This window comes from Tigriopus californicus, chromosome 10 (assembly GCF_007210705.1).
Source record: "Tigriopus californicus strain San Diego chromosome 10, Tcal_SD_v2.1, whole genome shotgun sequence".
NCBI lineage: Eukaryota > Metazoa > Arthropoda > Copepoda > Harpacticoida > Harpacticidae > Tigriopus > Tigriopus californicus.
The window spans coordinates 13,429,587-13,443,778 of NC_081449.1; the positions used below are offsets into that span (position 1 = coordinate 13,429,587).

The 14,192-nt window shown below is 41.4% G+C and overlaps 3 protein-coding genes across 4 annotated transcripts; 1 reads left to right on the top strand and 2 right to left on the bottom strand.

Annotated features, from left to right (window-relative positions):
* Positions 1-6,769: 6,769 nt before the first annotated feature.
* Positions 6,770-7,865, bottom strand: LOC131888182 (citramalyl-CoA lyase, mitochondrial-like). The gene has a single exon (XM_059236973.1). It carries the CDS (start codon positions 7,863-7,865, stop codon positions 6,825-6,827), a length of 1,041 nt encoding a protein of 346 aa, XP_059092956.1. The 3' UTR covers positions 6,770-6,824.
* A 529-nt stretch (positions 7,866-8,394) lies between these two features.
* Positions 8,395-9,564, bottom strand: LOC131888184 (vacuolar protein sorting-associated protein VTA1 homolog). Its single transcript, XM_059236977.1, has one exon. The coding sequence runs from the start codon at positions 9,355-9,357 to the stop codon at positions 8,482-8,484; it is 876 nt and encodes a 291-aa protein (XP_059092960.1). The 5' UTR covers positions 9,358-9,564; the 3' UTR covers positions 8,395-8,481.
* Positions 9,565-10,707: 1,143 nt separating this feature from the next.
* LOC131888183 (putative deoxyribonuclease TATDN2) lies at positions 10,708-13,940 on the top strand. 2 transcript variants are annotated; one of them, XM_059236975.1, is made up of 4 exons: positions 10,708-11,006; positions 12,833-13,033; positions 13,195-13,392; positions 13,473-13,940. In XM_059236975.1, the coding sequence occupies exons 1-4, from the start codon at positions 10,773-10,775 to the stop codon at positions 13,641-13,643; spliced, it is 804 nt and encodes a 267-aa protein (XP_059092958.1). In that variant the 5' UTR covers positions 10,708-10,772; the 3' UTR covers positions 13,644-13,940. The 2 variants fall into 2 exon arrangements, with proteins under 2 accessions (XP_059092958.1, XP_059092957.1); XM_059236974.1 differs by having other exon boundaries at positions 10,713-11,006; positions 12,833-13,126.
* The last annotated feature ends 252 nt before the right edge of the window (positions 13,941-14,192 follow it).

Here is a 14,192-nt window from a genome sequence, read left to right on the forward strand (position 1 = left end):
ATGGATAGGGGTCGGAAAGATATCTTATTGAGGTCAAATCAAAAGACAACCTGTTTTGGGCATTTCGGGCCAAATAGCCTTTTGCGATTTGTTACATTACAATAAGCTAAAATAGGGGATTATGGATATTTTGATGAATTTTAGATTTCATGAATGAAGAAAATTGCATACACAACGAGAGTTCATACGCTCAAGCCAGTTTGTTACAGCTTCATCAAGACCCTTTACTGCACTCAGATTAATTCATGTTTTTGTTTGTTCGACTTTGAAGTCGAAGGCAAACATTGCCATTTTTCCTAATTTTTACCCTGAATTATTCGCGCACTAATTTCATGCATTGATCCTCATATAATGACAATATTGAAACTATATATCATTCATTTAATTTGGCGTATGTTATGACTTCAGAAACGTGATAAGAAAAATAGGCTTTGAAGTAATTTCTGCCACTTTCTGTTACCATTTCATGCCACGTGATCGAAAATGGCTTTTGATGTTTTCGCATCTAATGCACCTTCTCGATAGCAGAAATCAACTTTGCATGAACTTTTGCCATTTTCTGCAACCATTCTTTGCCAAGTGGTCGAAAATGGCTCTCAATGATTTCTCATCCCTGATTCAGCCTCAGCTATGTTTGCAATCAAACTTCATTTTTGTTGGTCAGAAGGCAAGTAGAAATTCATCTTTCTTCACTCAATGAGCATTCTCAGTTGTGGTAAAAAAGTCCGCAATAACAATCGATTTGAATTTTCAAGCTAACAGCAAATTATTTTGATAAAAGTCATGAGCTATTTTCCAGCCTTGAATGATGGCTTTGATAACGGAGTGGGAATATCTCTTCGTTGGGACATTTATCGTTACATGGCAGGCCAAGCAAGAGAGCTGCCATGTGGCTCTGTGACAAAGAAGCAAACAAACAATGAAAGCATAGACCCAAATCACACGAGGTATTGTTACTATCTCTAGTTGACTGTGGGAAAAGATGCTCAAAATATTGGGGGATTAAATTATGTCTTGGTAGTGAGGTTGTACTCTTGGCTGATTCGGCCATGGAATTGCAAAATGCCATCAATGCCCTCCACGCTTATTGCCAAGAAAACAGCCTTCAAGTCAATACCATCAAGACGAAAGCCATGGTTTTCCATGCAGATCGACTGCCTCCCTATATCAACAATAGTCCGATTGAAATCGTCAAGTATTTCAACTATGTCGGTCTCACCTTCTCCAACCAACTCTCCTTCACCAATCACCTGAACTCTGCAATAACCAAGGCCAGGGCCAGGTTCGGACACATGCGCAATAGACTTCCCATCAAGAATCTTCGCCTCCCAAGAGTCCTTCAACTCTTCCGGATCTACATCACCCCAATTCTCCTTTGCAGCCTTCACCTCTGGCTTCCCAACTCTGCCTAACCCGCCCTCAAATCCGTCGACGCCACGTTCACCAAATTCCTCAAACAATGCGAAACAGAGCCCTCAACACCGGGTTGGCAAGGTTAGTATCCAACAGTGTTGGGAATCTGACCTTTCCGGAGATGATGTCCGGACACAAAGTGCCCTTCCGGTAAAAGACTTATTAACATCTTATTGTCCTTGGCCCGACATTTCTTCAGAGTATCAGCGGTCGGTCACGAACCTTTGTCCGGCTCCCGGCCCAATGCCATTAACGTCGGGAGCTGACAAAGTATTTGCTCAATCTGAAAATCTGACCCACCCACCACCCTCCTGTTTATGCACTTGTTGCATACTAGTCACCGATATCAATTAGCATTTCCCATTACTCATGCTCCCACCAAACCTACATGGCAGAGCCGGTAGTAACCGCCTCCAGGCGGAAGAACCTTCCCCCAGACGACTGAGGACGCCAATGCGGAACTTGGGCCCAGAAGAGACGTGATGCGTGCGGAATGGCCGTGGTCGCAGCGAGAGCGTGGTGCGTGCGGAAGGCCCGTGGTTCCAGTGACCAGCCCGTGGGTGCAGCGGAAGGTCTGTGGATGCAGCGGTGACTGGGCCAGGTTGACCGTGGGGTACCCGAGGTGCTGGGGAAGACATCAATGCCTGGATGGTTGGGGAGGACTGGTGGACATGGTGACCCGGATGGATCGTAGTCAAACTCTTCAACATCTAATCAATCCTTCTAGTCACCAAATCGAACAACTCTAGTCAACTATATACCATTTATTTCATGTCCATGTTTCTCTAGTCAATTGTATGTAACTCTAGTCATTCCCACCAAATCTTATGTGATATTTTGTGCTGTCCCCTATTGTCAACCCTGCCCCCCCCCTCCCCCGGGAAGGGAGATGTTGTATACTAGTCACCGATATCAATTAGCATTTCCCATTACTCATGCTCCCACCATCGTATTCGCCATAGACATTTTCCATTATTAAAAATACTTCCACAAACGAACAATAAACAGTCAACAGCCACCATCCGGCAATCCTACAGCACTTTCTGTCATTCCCCTCTTCACTTTTTTCATGTACATTAAACCTAGAATTAAACCTACTCTAGTCATTATCTTTTCTGTGATATCACACGCTAATCAACTATTTTATCCTACAGACTATTTAATCTTTTATTCTTATTTTAAGCTGTATATACGATTTTTGAATATACATTTTTAAAAAATGACATGTCCAATAGTTGCAATAAAGCTTATTATTATTAAAAGCTCAATAAATTTTAGTCATTGTTTTAAGAGAAACACACGTAGTGATGGGTTTCTAACCGGAAAATCAGTTATTTAACCTGAAGACCCTGTGTTAAGGCCCCCAATTCAAACGATAAAGGGTACATATAAGTTACGGTGTTTTGATTGTCCTTGTTTACCCTCTTTGGCTCGTGATGGGAGTTCTAACTGAGGTCGTCGAAGCTATCGTATTTACTCCTTTTAGTAGCAACGGAATAATGACATCAGCATAAATTTAGGAACTTTTCAAAACAGGAGAGGTACCAAAACCCCAAGATACAAAACACACTATTAGACAAAAAACGTTTTTAAGGTTTCAAAAAGTCTTTTGAAAAAAAAAGTTCTTAAAAGAGGATTTTTTTAGCTAAAAAGTGATTTTCCTTTTATGGATAGATGAAGTGGAACTCTAATTTGATCCCTTAACAAAGAACAATGAAGCCTGAAAAGAGCAAGTAACTTCCCAAATATGACGGTGATATCATCTTCCTTTCCTGCTTCAATGTCCCAATAAAGCTAACATTCCGGTTCGAAGCACATCAGTTACTTAAACATAATCCCTGGTTTGACCACAGGACTAACGAAAATTATCTTCTTACTTTATTCGTTTATTCTTCATCGTGCAAATATTCTCCATATTGAAACACTCTTTTCTCGGCATTGGAGCTGTCAAGAATTCCGAATCCACTCTCTTTAGATTACGAAACGAATCCTCTCAATTTACCTTTAGTGCGCTCCAATTGCTTTTTAATTACATTACCGACATCTACAGTAATGGAATGTTTCATGTCATGTTCTTTTTTTTGGTTCATCATTCTCAATCATGTGGGTTGGAGTCAAAAACATTTATAACGCAACCATTTTCGATGCAGGCGTATTTCGAAAATATGAAGGAAGTTAAATCCCAAATTCAAAATCTAGCCTTGTTCTTTCAGAATGAGCATCACCAATTATCTTCTTTAAGGCTGCAGGCCCCATGGCAAGTGCTAGGGCGAATCCGGCAAAAGTCTTATTTCTATTTCAAAGATTTTTTGACTTTAAAATAAACTAATCTGAGCTACTAAGATGCTTTTTGTCAGACGTTGGTACTTTTGTTATTCTAGCGTAGTAAAGCGCAACTAGAAGTCTAGGCATTAGACCAAACTCATAAAAAATGTGGATATCACCGTGATATTTAATTCAACTAAAAATCGTTGAGTACAACAAGAACGAAGACTTAGTGAACACTAGACATTCTGAAAGGATATGAGTGCCTTTGGTGAACACTTGTTGTTGAGGTTCAAAAACCGATAATATTTGTATGAATGATGTGAAAAGTTTTCTTAAAAAACACTTTGCCCTTTTCTCAAACTTGGCATCCTACAACGCATTGCAAGTAACTTTTAAAAATACAATGAGAGGTTTCTTTAAGGCCTGGAGTATTGTCTACTTTTTGAGGACCTCAACAATTGTGTATCCTGTAAGCGAAACAAGGAGAGTGAAAAACAACTAATGAGTCAAAGTTCGATTATTAAGCATGACGAGATGTCCATTAAAACGTATTGGAAGCATTGGTATGACTTAGAGGCAAGCCCTCTAGTATGACTCAAACGGAGTATTGACGGAATGAGCAGATAGAAGGCAAAGATATCATGACTCGAGTGACAAAACAATCAGGATGAAGATTATTCCCATTTGTATGAACATGACATGCTTCTGAATGAAATCAAACACAGATGTACTCGTTTTGGTTGGGAACCTAGAATCGCATCGGTGATAACGAGAATGCCTTGTACGTGTGTTTTGCCATGAAAATGTCGATCATTTGCAGGCACTGTGAACGAAGGTAAGAGCTCGCTCAAACCAAAACTTTTAGTACGAGAAATATTAAACTGCGCATTCATATACTGTCTATATAGAACTGTATTACGATACATGTTTCAGTGTCTCTGGTACTTTACGACACTTCTTTATCTTTTTTTCAATTTTTGCGGACTTCCTTGCCGCAAGTTTAAGACGGAAAAAGCATTCATTACATTCCAATACAATATATTTCATCCAACAACGAATAAGAATTGTCAGATCTGGCTAACCTTTGAATGTATGATTGATCAGGAATTTTGTTTAAAAAATCTTCCAAGTCTGACCTAAAGGATGCTACTGGATCAACACCTACAGGAACATTTCAGTATAAACATTAGACAGTTTTGAGAATCACAGGTATTCACTAAAAAAGACAAACAAAATGTTTTGTTCCGCCTATTGTCATGGCAAGGTTCCAATGCAAGGTGGCGACCCTGAATCGCTAATGCTAGGCAAAATAAATCGTACAAAAGTTACTCGATTTTTTTAATTCCTAACTACAGGAGTAAAGGTATGTGAAATTGATGAATGAAAGCCGCTCAGCTAAAATTTTACCCTCAAATGCACACAGAAAAGTGTTGATAATGAAATCATGAGCTAAATTAGATCTATATAGAGCTATTTGGGCAAAAAGAAAAAAATACCTCACGCAAACGATCCCATGATGTCTCTCTTCCAACAAGCTACTCTACTCTATTTTTTCAACAGACTTTCACAGATTTCCGCTGACTCATTGAAGCGGGAAAGGAAGATGACGTCATCGTCAAATTTTGAGAGATCACTCCTACTTTTGAGGCTTCACATCTCTTTGCTGAGGGATTAAATTGAAGGTTCAGTTCTTTTATCCATTAAAGGAATGGTTCATGCAGGTAGGTATTTTTATAAACTGTCTAAGTTTCCCTCATCAACATGCATAAAAACTAATTTTAGAAGAAAAAAGCCGTTTTGCGGCTGATTTTTTTGTATTTTAGAATTTCGTATTTTTGCAATAAGCTTTTTGAAACCTTAGAAACTGTTATTGTCCAATAGTGAGATTTATATCTTGGATTTTTAGTACCTCTACTGTTTTGAAAAGTGCCCCAATGACCTCCCAAAATTTGTACTGCTTTTCATCGTGCAGGTGCTACTTCAATGTGTCAGACCAAGTATAACCATTTTTGTTGGCCACATTTACGACCTGCTTCCGCAACCTTTCTTCAAATGTAACCGATCTATGTTTAACAATGTACACTTAGCACGGTAAAATGGGGTTCTTATCCTCTGTCTTTTCTCACATATTTCGTTTTTGCTTATGACAAGCAACCACCGAGTAAACGCCAATAAATTCATTCCATCCATCTCGAAATGATAGTCACGCGATTTGATGGGTGTCCTCCTCTTGGATCAATCTCTAGGATTCAGGAACTTGGAGCGCATCACGAGCCTCTCAGGCAGACATGAAAGCACCTGTCAGAATCTGAGATATCATAGCCTGCGATACCGTTGCTCACTTTCAACGCAGTTCTGGGTTTCAATTATTATGTATTTTCGGACTTTCTTACCGTTACTGGGAATGGAATTCCCAACAGTTCAAGACGGAAAAAGTGCTCATTTTATTCAAATATAATATTTGATCCAGCAACGAGTTACAATTGTCAGATCTGGCTAGCCCTGGAATTTAAGATTGATCTGGAATGCTAAGTAAAAAATAGTCCAAGTCTGACTTGAAAGATGCTACCGGGTAAATCAGGCCTACGTGTTCCCAACGAATATTGGAGGGAAGCAAATTAAACAATGAAGGAGCCCAAGAAAGAAGAGAGTTGGACGTCATTGTTCGAACTAGCCTGGATTCTCGAGGGCTTGAAGGTGCTCTCAAAACGCATATTAAATAAGGTCACTAGAATTGACCCTAGATCCTGGGTTGGGACAAAGCTCATGGATAATTTTGAAAATGTATCCTCTTTGAATACTGTACAGTCCCAACTTTTCTGGTCCCTCACACTATGACTAGAAAGGGTGGGACTCAACAATTAATGGTTAATAATTCCATCCGCTCTCTATAATGGTGTCCAGACCAATAGCGAAGAGACTTCCTTGCATTAGAGGCTCATTTTGCCCCTACAAAATTCATATTCAAGAAACCTTGGCAAACGAAAATGACCTTTGTTGTGATTTTATAGGTCCAGCCAAGGCGGTCGAAATGATTGCCTAATCCCCTGATTTGAAAAACATGGTCCCTTGAGATTGTGACACTATCTGAGGCAACAGAAAATAATCAACTGGATGTATTGTCATCATAATTTATCAGTTGATCACAACTTATCTTTCATATCAACAATATTTTGAGCTTGTTTCACCAAAGGCATATCGATCATGCTTCCACGAAACGTAAAAGCCCCGTGGCCATTGGCTTCATGTTCCCGAAACTCTTTGATCAACTGAGTGGCCCACTCGATCCGATCTTGACTCGGAGCAAAAGCGGCTTGTACCACGGACACCTGACCCGGATGAATTACCTGTTTACCCGTGAAACCCATTCGCGCTCCCTCTGCAGATTGAACCTTAAGCCCCTCCAGATCTTTATAATCGATGTGTACTAAATCGATAGCTTGCAATTGAAAGGCTTTGGCCACGGTCACCAATTTTTGGCGCGCGTACAGAAGCTCACGGGCCTCGGGTGTGCGAGTGGCTCCTATATCTGCCACAAAATCGTCACTGCCAAACACTAACGCTTCAGGAATGATGGGACACATCGTCCGAAGTAACGAGGCTTGCTCGCAGATTTCTGGTAATCGCATTAAGGCTCGGGCTGATTCGATGAAAATGATGAGCCCAATCGGACTGACGGCTTTTCCTTGATGTAACAAAAATTCGTTCAATTTCTCTGCGAACCAGATCAATTGATCGGGCTCATCCACTTTCGGAAGATGCAAGGCCATGGGTAGGTTATTCCCACCTAACACTGCCTTAAGGTCTTCTTCGCAAAGGCCACTTTCAACAGAATTGACCCTGACGGAACATTCGGATTGGCCAAAATCGACACTTCTTTCGTCCAGGATTCGGCGAATATTTGTGCGCGCCTCAAGCTTTTTGTTGATCGACACGCCATCTTCGCAATCTAAACAGATGCAGTCCGCCCCTAGCTTGGGAATCTTGGCCACTTTTCGTTCGTCATTGCCTGGCACGTACATCAAAGCCCGCCTTGGAGTATATTTCTTGGTAGGCGGGGCACTTCCCACAGACCGTACATGTCGGATGACAGGTGATTGAAAGCTTACTTTTCGAATCAAGCGAGACATGGTCCCAAAAGGGCGTCCCCAAATCCTGTAACAAATTGAGCATAGCTTAAGCATCGGCACAAAGAAAAACTGGAAACTATTGGAGATATTTCTAATATATTAGGAACTTTTTGTCATAAAACGGACTAGTTCAGATCATTGGACTCTTCTCGTAGCCAACCAGGAACGAGTTTCATTCATTTTGACAATGCCAGTTAACAATCACATGGGATCACAAGTCATTTCGGACTGTTCATGAGTAACATAACGGATTTCTCCATGTTCAAGATGGCAGCTGAAGCATCGGATCGATCCAAATGCTTTCGAGCTTGCTGACAATGGAAGTTGGCGCGTGAAATATCATGCTCCGGAGGGATTCGGTCATGTTGAGACTTCTCCAGGCATTCGGCGAACGTTTCGTTCAGACTTGTGCCATGAAGAATATTCAAGGCCTTGGAGAGGATCGACGTTGCCGTGACAAAATCCTCCAATTGAAGGGCTGAGAGTGCAAACCCACAATTAGATCGGGCCGCTTCGAATTGATTGGGCAACAAATGGTCGGCATGGAGCCGTTTCTTGGACAAGCGCACCCTCTCCATGCCCCTCTAGAATAATAATAGCATTCGCATTTAAAACCGAGCAGGGGGCGCATTGGGTTATCTTATTTACAGTATCTTTTATTGCATTCATTTTAACTCTCTTGGCCAGTTTTCAGTAACTTCAAAGCCTTCTGAAGGTTGTCAATGGCCGTGGCGGTGTCCTCGTAATCTAAAGCACTTGACGCATATTTGCACAACTTCTGCGTTTGGATGATCTGGGCCGGGGTCAAGCCACACGGAGTAGTGGGTTCGTCCTCCGAGGCCGCAGGAGCCGCGGGAGCCACGGCCTCTACTTTGGACAATCTGGGCGATGGCACGGGTTTACTCTCAGCCTCTTCCGGATTCAAATGTTCCGATTGATGGGATTGTGGCGGGATTTGCGGTGTTAAGCTTCCGCCCATCGGGTCCTGCCACCCCAGAGCGCCTTCCGAAGGATCTGAAACGCTCCCCTCTTCGCCACCCATGGGACCGGGTACGGGCCGTTCCCCGTTCTTCAGACAATTATGAATGTAAGCCGCCTTCCATTTGGCGTACTTGTGAGCATGAGCGTTTTCGGGCGTTAGTTCGCCGAACACGGTCAAGACATCGAAGAGAATCCCGGCCGAATAGAAGGACTTGACCACATTCTTGCTAAACTGACCATCACGATCCTGTTGATCGGCCCAGGCGAACAACTTGAATGCATAGTTCTCAATGTAGGCACTGGCCACCACCTCGGACGTGATGGCCTCATGGCCGGCCAAGACCTTCTTCTCCTTTTCCAGCCAATCCATGAGTGGGATCAGCACAGCCTTGGCCTCTTTCGAGCCTTTGTCGAGCTTGAGTCCGCTTTGCAGGGCGGATAACCGACACCAATACGTGACGACGGGATCGCGGTTTTCGTGCTCGGAGGCGGTCTTCAAGGAGTGGGCGATGGCCTTGAGCGAGACGGGCAAGGGTGGGAGTGCCAGGTGGTGAGGGGATGCCATGATCAAACGGCGATGGCGAGGAAATGTCCACTCACAGACTAGAGAAGAATGCTGGACGTGACTCACACACCAGAAGGATGGCTAGATGGGAGATGAAGGAAAGGCCCTCTTATCAATGATAATAGACGGACTGACTGACGGAGTGACTGACGGAGTGGGCCTTGAATTTTTTTTGTAGTGCTGATCCTGATGTCAGGCAGACAAGTTTCAAGTCAGCTGACTGAGTTGCAGCGGGAGTTGTCGAGTGGGTACGGTTAGAAAACAAGTGGGGGACAGTGCTTCCAGATGGCTAATGAGAACTATTTTTGACCGAATGAGTAAATGAGTAAAAGTCAATGTGCTGTACAACATTTTTCATTTCATTTCCTTAAGTTCGCATGGCTAAAAATCATCATGAGTCATCTGTAATGAGGAGGGGTTGTCAAAATAAGTTGTATTTAGGTGGTGAAAATCAGCCACAATCAGTTCCGAAAATGTAAACATAAGTCATCATGCTAAAGTTTTAAAATAACATGCAAATAAAGTAATCATTTGTTTGTTTATGCAAATATTTTGGTGGCCTTCAAAGCAAAAATGGGTTGATTATGGGTTTTTCACGAACTCTTTGGGTATCATGATAGATATTGCCTTGTCTTGAAATCAACGAAAAATGTCAAAGCCCACTCATATCTGACTTCTGATTGAGATTCATATTTTCAAGTATGCTCAAGTGTTGGTCCAAGACAAATGAAATGATTGTCCAAGGCAAATAAAATGGATGGTTTGTAAATTGAATACCATCATTGTGAGATAACTTATAACAATCTTGTACTTGTGTATAGCTTACGTTATACTTCATAGAATAAAAGTAAGTTTTTAGCAACTGCACTTGCTTTTCAATGCCAATCAACACATACGTTTTAAGGAAAAGATGGTCAAAATATAGAAATTCGCTGAAAACGGAAATATTGTAAAAAAACGAGATAAATGTAATTTTATTGTTCTTTCAGTCTTTACGCAAAAATAATATGTAAGTCAGTTGGAATGTATTTTTCCAACATTTTGCCTAGACATGACGAAAACCTTTTGATCTCCCCTAATTTTAGGCTATTTTGCGATAAACATTGGCGAATATTTTCATTGGTCCCACAATGGCCAAAATAGTGGAATTAGTCAATTTAACCTAAAAAGAAGGACATTCTGGTCTATTTATTCATTTATCTTTTCGTATCTAATTGTACACTTGCTTCATCTTTCGCACTAACATAATCGAGAGATGCATTAAAGATTCATCATTTAAGATTTAAGAAGGATGGTTCATGGCCCTATTCCATCGAGATGGGAACCCTGGCATAATCCAGCTGCTTTCTATCTAGTTTTTGTCAGCTGTCTTTTCAAAACATGTGATAAGAGCACCTTCTTTGCCGTCCTCAACGATGGCTTTGAAGGACTCCATTCCCAGACCCCCTCAGCAACCCCCACTCATTCGAATGAAGGCCATCCTAGAACGGAATGTGTTCGACTCACATTGTCACTTAGACCGCCTATTCGGAGACCTCGTTCTCAAACCTAAGTATTTCCAAACGTTCAAGAGAGAAAATGCGGCCATCATGGGCGAAACCTTTGAAGGTTGTATCACGAGCTTTTGTCAGCCAAGAGATTGGCGTGAGGTGGGATATTACTGGCTTATTTGCATTATTCAGATTTTTTTTTGTGAGTCGATATACCTGTACGATAAACGGTATTCTCCACCACTTAGTTGGCGGTGTTCATGTTAAAATATGTGCCAAAATGTTTTAAGGTTGAGATAGAGACTTTAAGGGCTATTAATATCGTATTAGGTTAGGTTAGATTTGTTTAGATTTGGTTAGGTTAAGTTAAAAAAGTAGCACCGCCAGCTAATCGGTGGAAAATAACATCTACTGGTTACATATCTTAGTTGATGAAGAATGTCGAAAATATTAATTTAAAACATTGGAAGCTAGTTTTCAAACGTTTTAATGACAACTTGAAAAATGAGGAGCAAAAAAGTAATATCCACTGCCCACCTATCAGGTTTCTTAAGATTGAGTTTTAATAGAGAGAGCCCGCGTCCTAGGATCAGGGAGGCACCGAGGTCTGTTATAATGTTGTCTCATTTTGGCTTTCAAGGAGTTCATAAAGCAATGAGGAATGATATGTAAAGGTTAGGTGATTCCTTTTTTTCTTTTCCTATCGAGGGGAGATGAAACAGTGTCACAGGGCCGGTCGGGCACTCTTAGGCGGCTTGGACTAGCTTGAGCGGTTACACGTATTTTTTTGCCCTACCGTGGACTTGACCATGAATTTAATCGCTTTGAGTAAAAAAATAAAATAAAAAAGAACTCTTTGCCACACTTTTCATCCAAAGAAGTATTGATTACTTGCCTGAAAAATTATGAGCGTCAAGTACGATAAACGTGTTAAATCGACGGAACTGATTATCAGAGTGAGCTTGGCTTTGCCGTTGCGATAGTACGAGCCACAGAGGACCCGGCCAGTAGATTTAACGACATAAACTTAAAGAACAGATTTTTGGCTCATGAGTGAGTAATTGAATTTTTTTAATGAGACGTAGGTTAAAGAGTTTATTCTTCGATTCAAAACTATGACATTCATGATTAAGGCCATTTTCGTGCTAAAAAAAGGAAAAAATACATTTAACGGCACAAGATGGCCCAAGCCGCCTTAGAGTGCCCGAACGGCCTTGTGACATTATTTTATCTTTCCGCGGTCAGTGAAAAATGGAATCACCTAACCTTTAAAGATCATTCCTCATTGGAAAATAACATGAAAACAAAGAAAGGGACAGAAATTGAAGGAGACCAGAAGGGTGATTGTCCCACTTTGGTTAAGAGAAAAACGGGAAGAGAAAGGAAGTAACTTTAGCTTGATCAGTATTAGAGAATGTCCCAAAAACAAATACCAATTTCAAGACTCATCGTTTTGAATGCTTGCCTTCAATTGGTACTTATATACTTCTTTATGCATTTATAATCAGGGCATTTTGAGATACTTAAGATGTGAAGGAAAGCATTCCCTTGTAGAGCCTTAACCCACCATCTTGCCAAATAAACTTAATTAAAAATGTAATAAATGAAGTGCTTAGCCAAGAAGGATAATTGAATAACTCTGCATATCAAAATTATACAAGGAATAAAGATCAGGATGCACAAAATACAGTTTTACAGGCATAGTAAACTTCCCAGGCCAAAAGGCACAAAACATAATCTGGCTCCTCAAAATGCAATAAAAGTTGAAGAATTATGCCATGCTTCAATATCGATTGTCGTAGGTGAAACATGTCGCCTGGACAAAGTCAAATTTTGAGACTGTTTGAAGCAAAAAGCATTGATTTTGCTGAAATTTGGACGATATATACCTTGCATAATTTAAAAAATGCCTCAAAATATCTAACTAATGAATTGAATATCATCGGAATCTCTATTAACGGCCAATGCTTTTATGGTATGTGCAGAAGCCTTGGCAGTGTGTTCTCGAAGAAGAGGGGATTTATGGAGCCATTGGGGTTCATCCAAGTCGGGCCCGTGAGTATGACGAGAACACAGAAGACGAATTGAGGTACTTTCTCCAAGAAGAGCCCAAAATCGTAGCCCTCACCGAAGTGGGATTGGACGAAACCCATAAGGTTCCTTTGCAAATTCAAGAGGTGGCCATGGTGAGACAAATCCAAATAGCCATTGAATTCAAGAAACCCATTTGTCTTCACATTAGAGGGGCGTCAGAAGCGGCTGCTTACGCAATGCTGAAAGTAAAAATATTCTTCCTCCCGTTTCATCTCAAACCAATTTTTTTATCACTACCTCTCTGCACTTTTAGACTGGACTCGCCAGAGATTGGCCTCTCCACATGCATTGTTTCACCGATAGTTATGAGATCTACATTCGATGGCTGAACCAATATCCGAAGATGAAGTTTGGCGTCGTGCTGAACAAAGCCAACTTGGAATTTCTAAGGCGAGTCCCGTTAGGACATCTTTTACTTGAAACAGACGCCCCGTATTTTCCTCCAAGATCAGTAAGTCACGATCAAATTAGATGAACCACTATGACTCAAACCCTGGCGCGCCGATCTTAAAATCTCTTCTTATTTTTAAGGACCATTTTAAGACCAAGGGAGAGTTTCTGAAGAAAAGGTCAGACAGACCCGTGTCCCATCCAGGCATGGTGATTTATGTCGCCACGGAGGTCGCCAAAGTCAAGGGGATGGACGTCAATGTGGTACTAGGAGCCAATAGAAGGAACATCCGTGAAATTTACGGAGTATGACCCCAAAGGTTCTTGGGTTCGAATGGGTATGGCTGGCGTTATTGCCCTGTTTTGGCTCAAGCACTTGAAACGAGAATCTAGTTGTTCAATTGTTCATTCAGCTATTGATGTGTCTCCTTTGTGGGTGCATTATATTTAGAGCTACTGTGCTGCCACATTTCGTGCGGTGGAATATTTTTTGTGCACGATCTCCGAAATATGCGAGCGAGGACTGACTGTCATTATTCAAGAAGCAATTTTCGTCCACTTATAAAAGGGGTGCGTGCGTGTTTTCCGAAATATACCTAAGTAACGTTATTCAAAGCCAAGCTCTGCCACGAGTATCTTCCATGCCTGACGTTCGATTTAAATGGTTGTCAGTCAAATGGGGAAAGATTTCTAGATTGCATTTAATTCCCACCTTTCCCACGCCTCACTTTGTACCCAACGAAGCATCATCGTCATTTTCTCGTAGCAACCGCCTCCACCTGAAGATGGCTTTGACACAGGTGGTATATTAGTCGTAGTCCGGAGCACCGATGCTTACCTTCCTTCCCCCCGAACGACGGA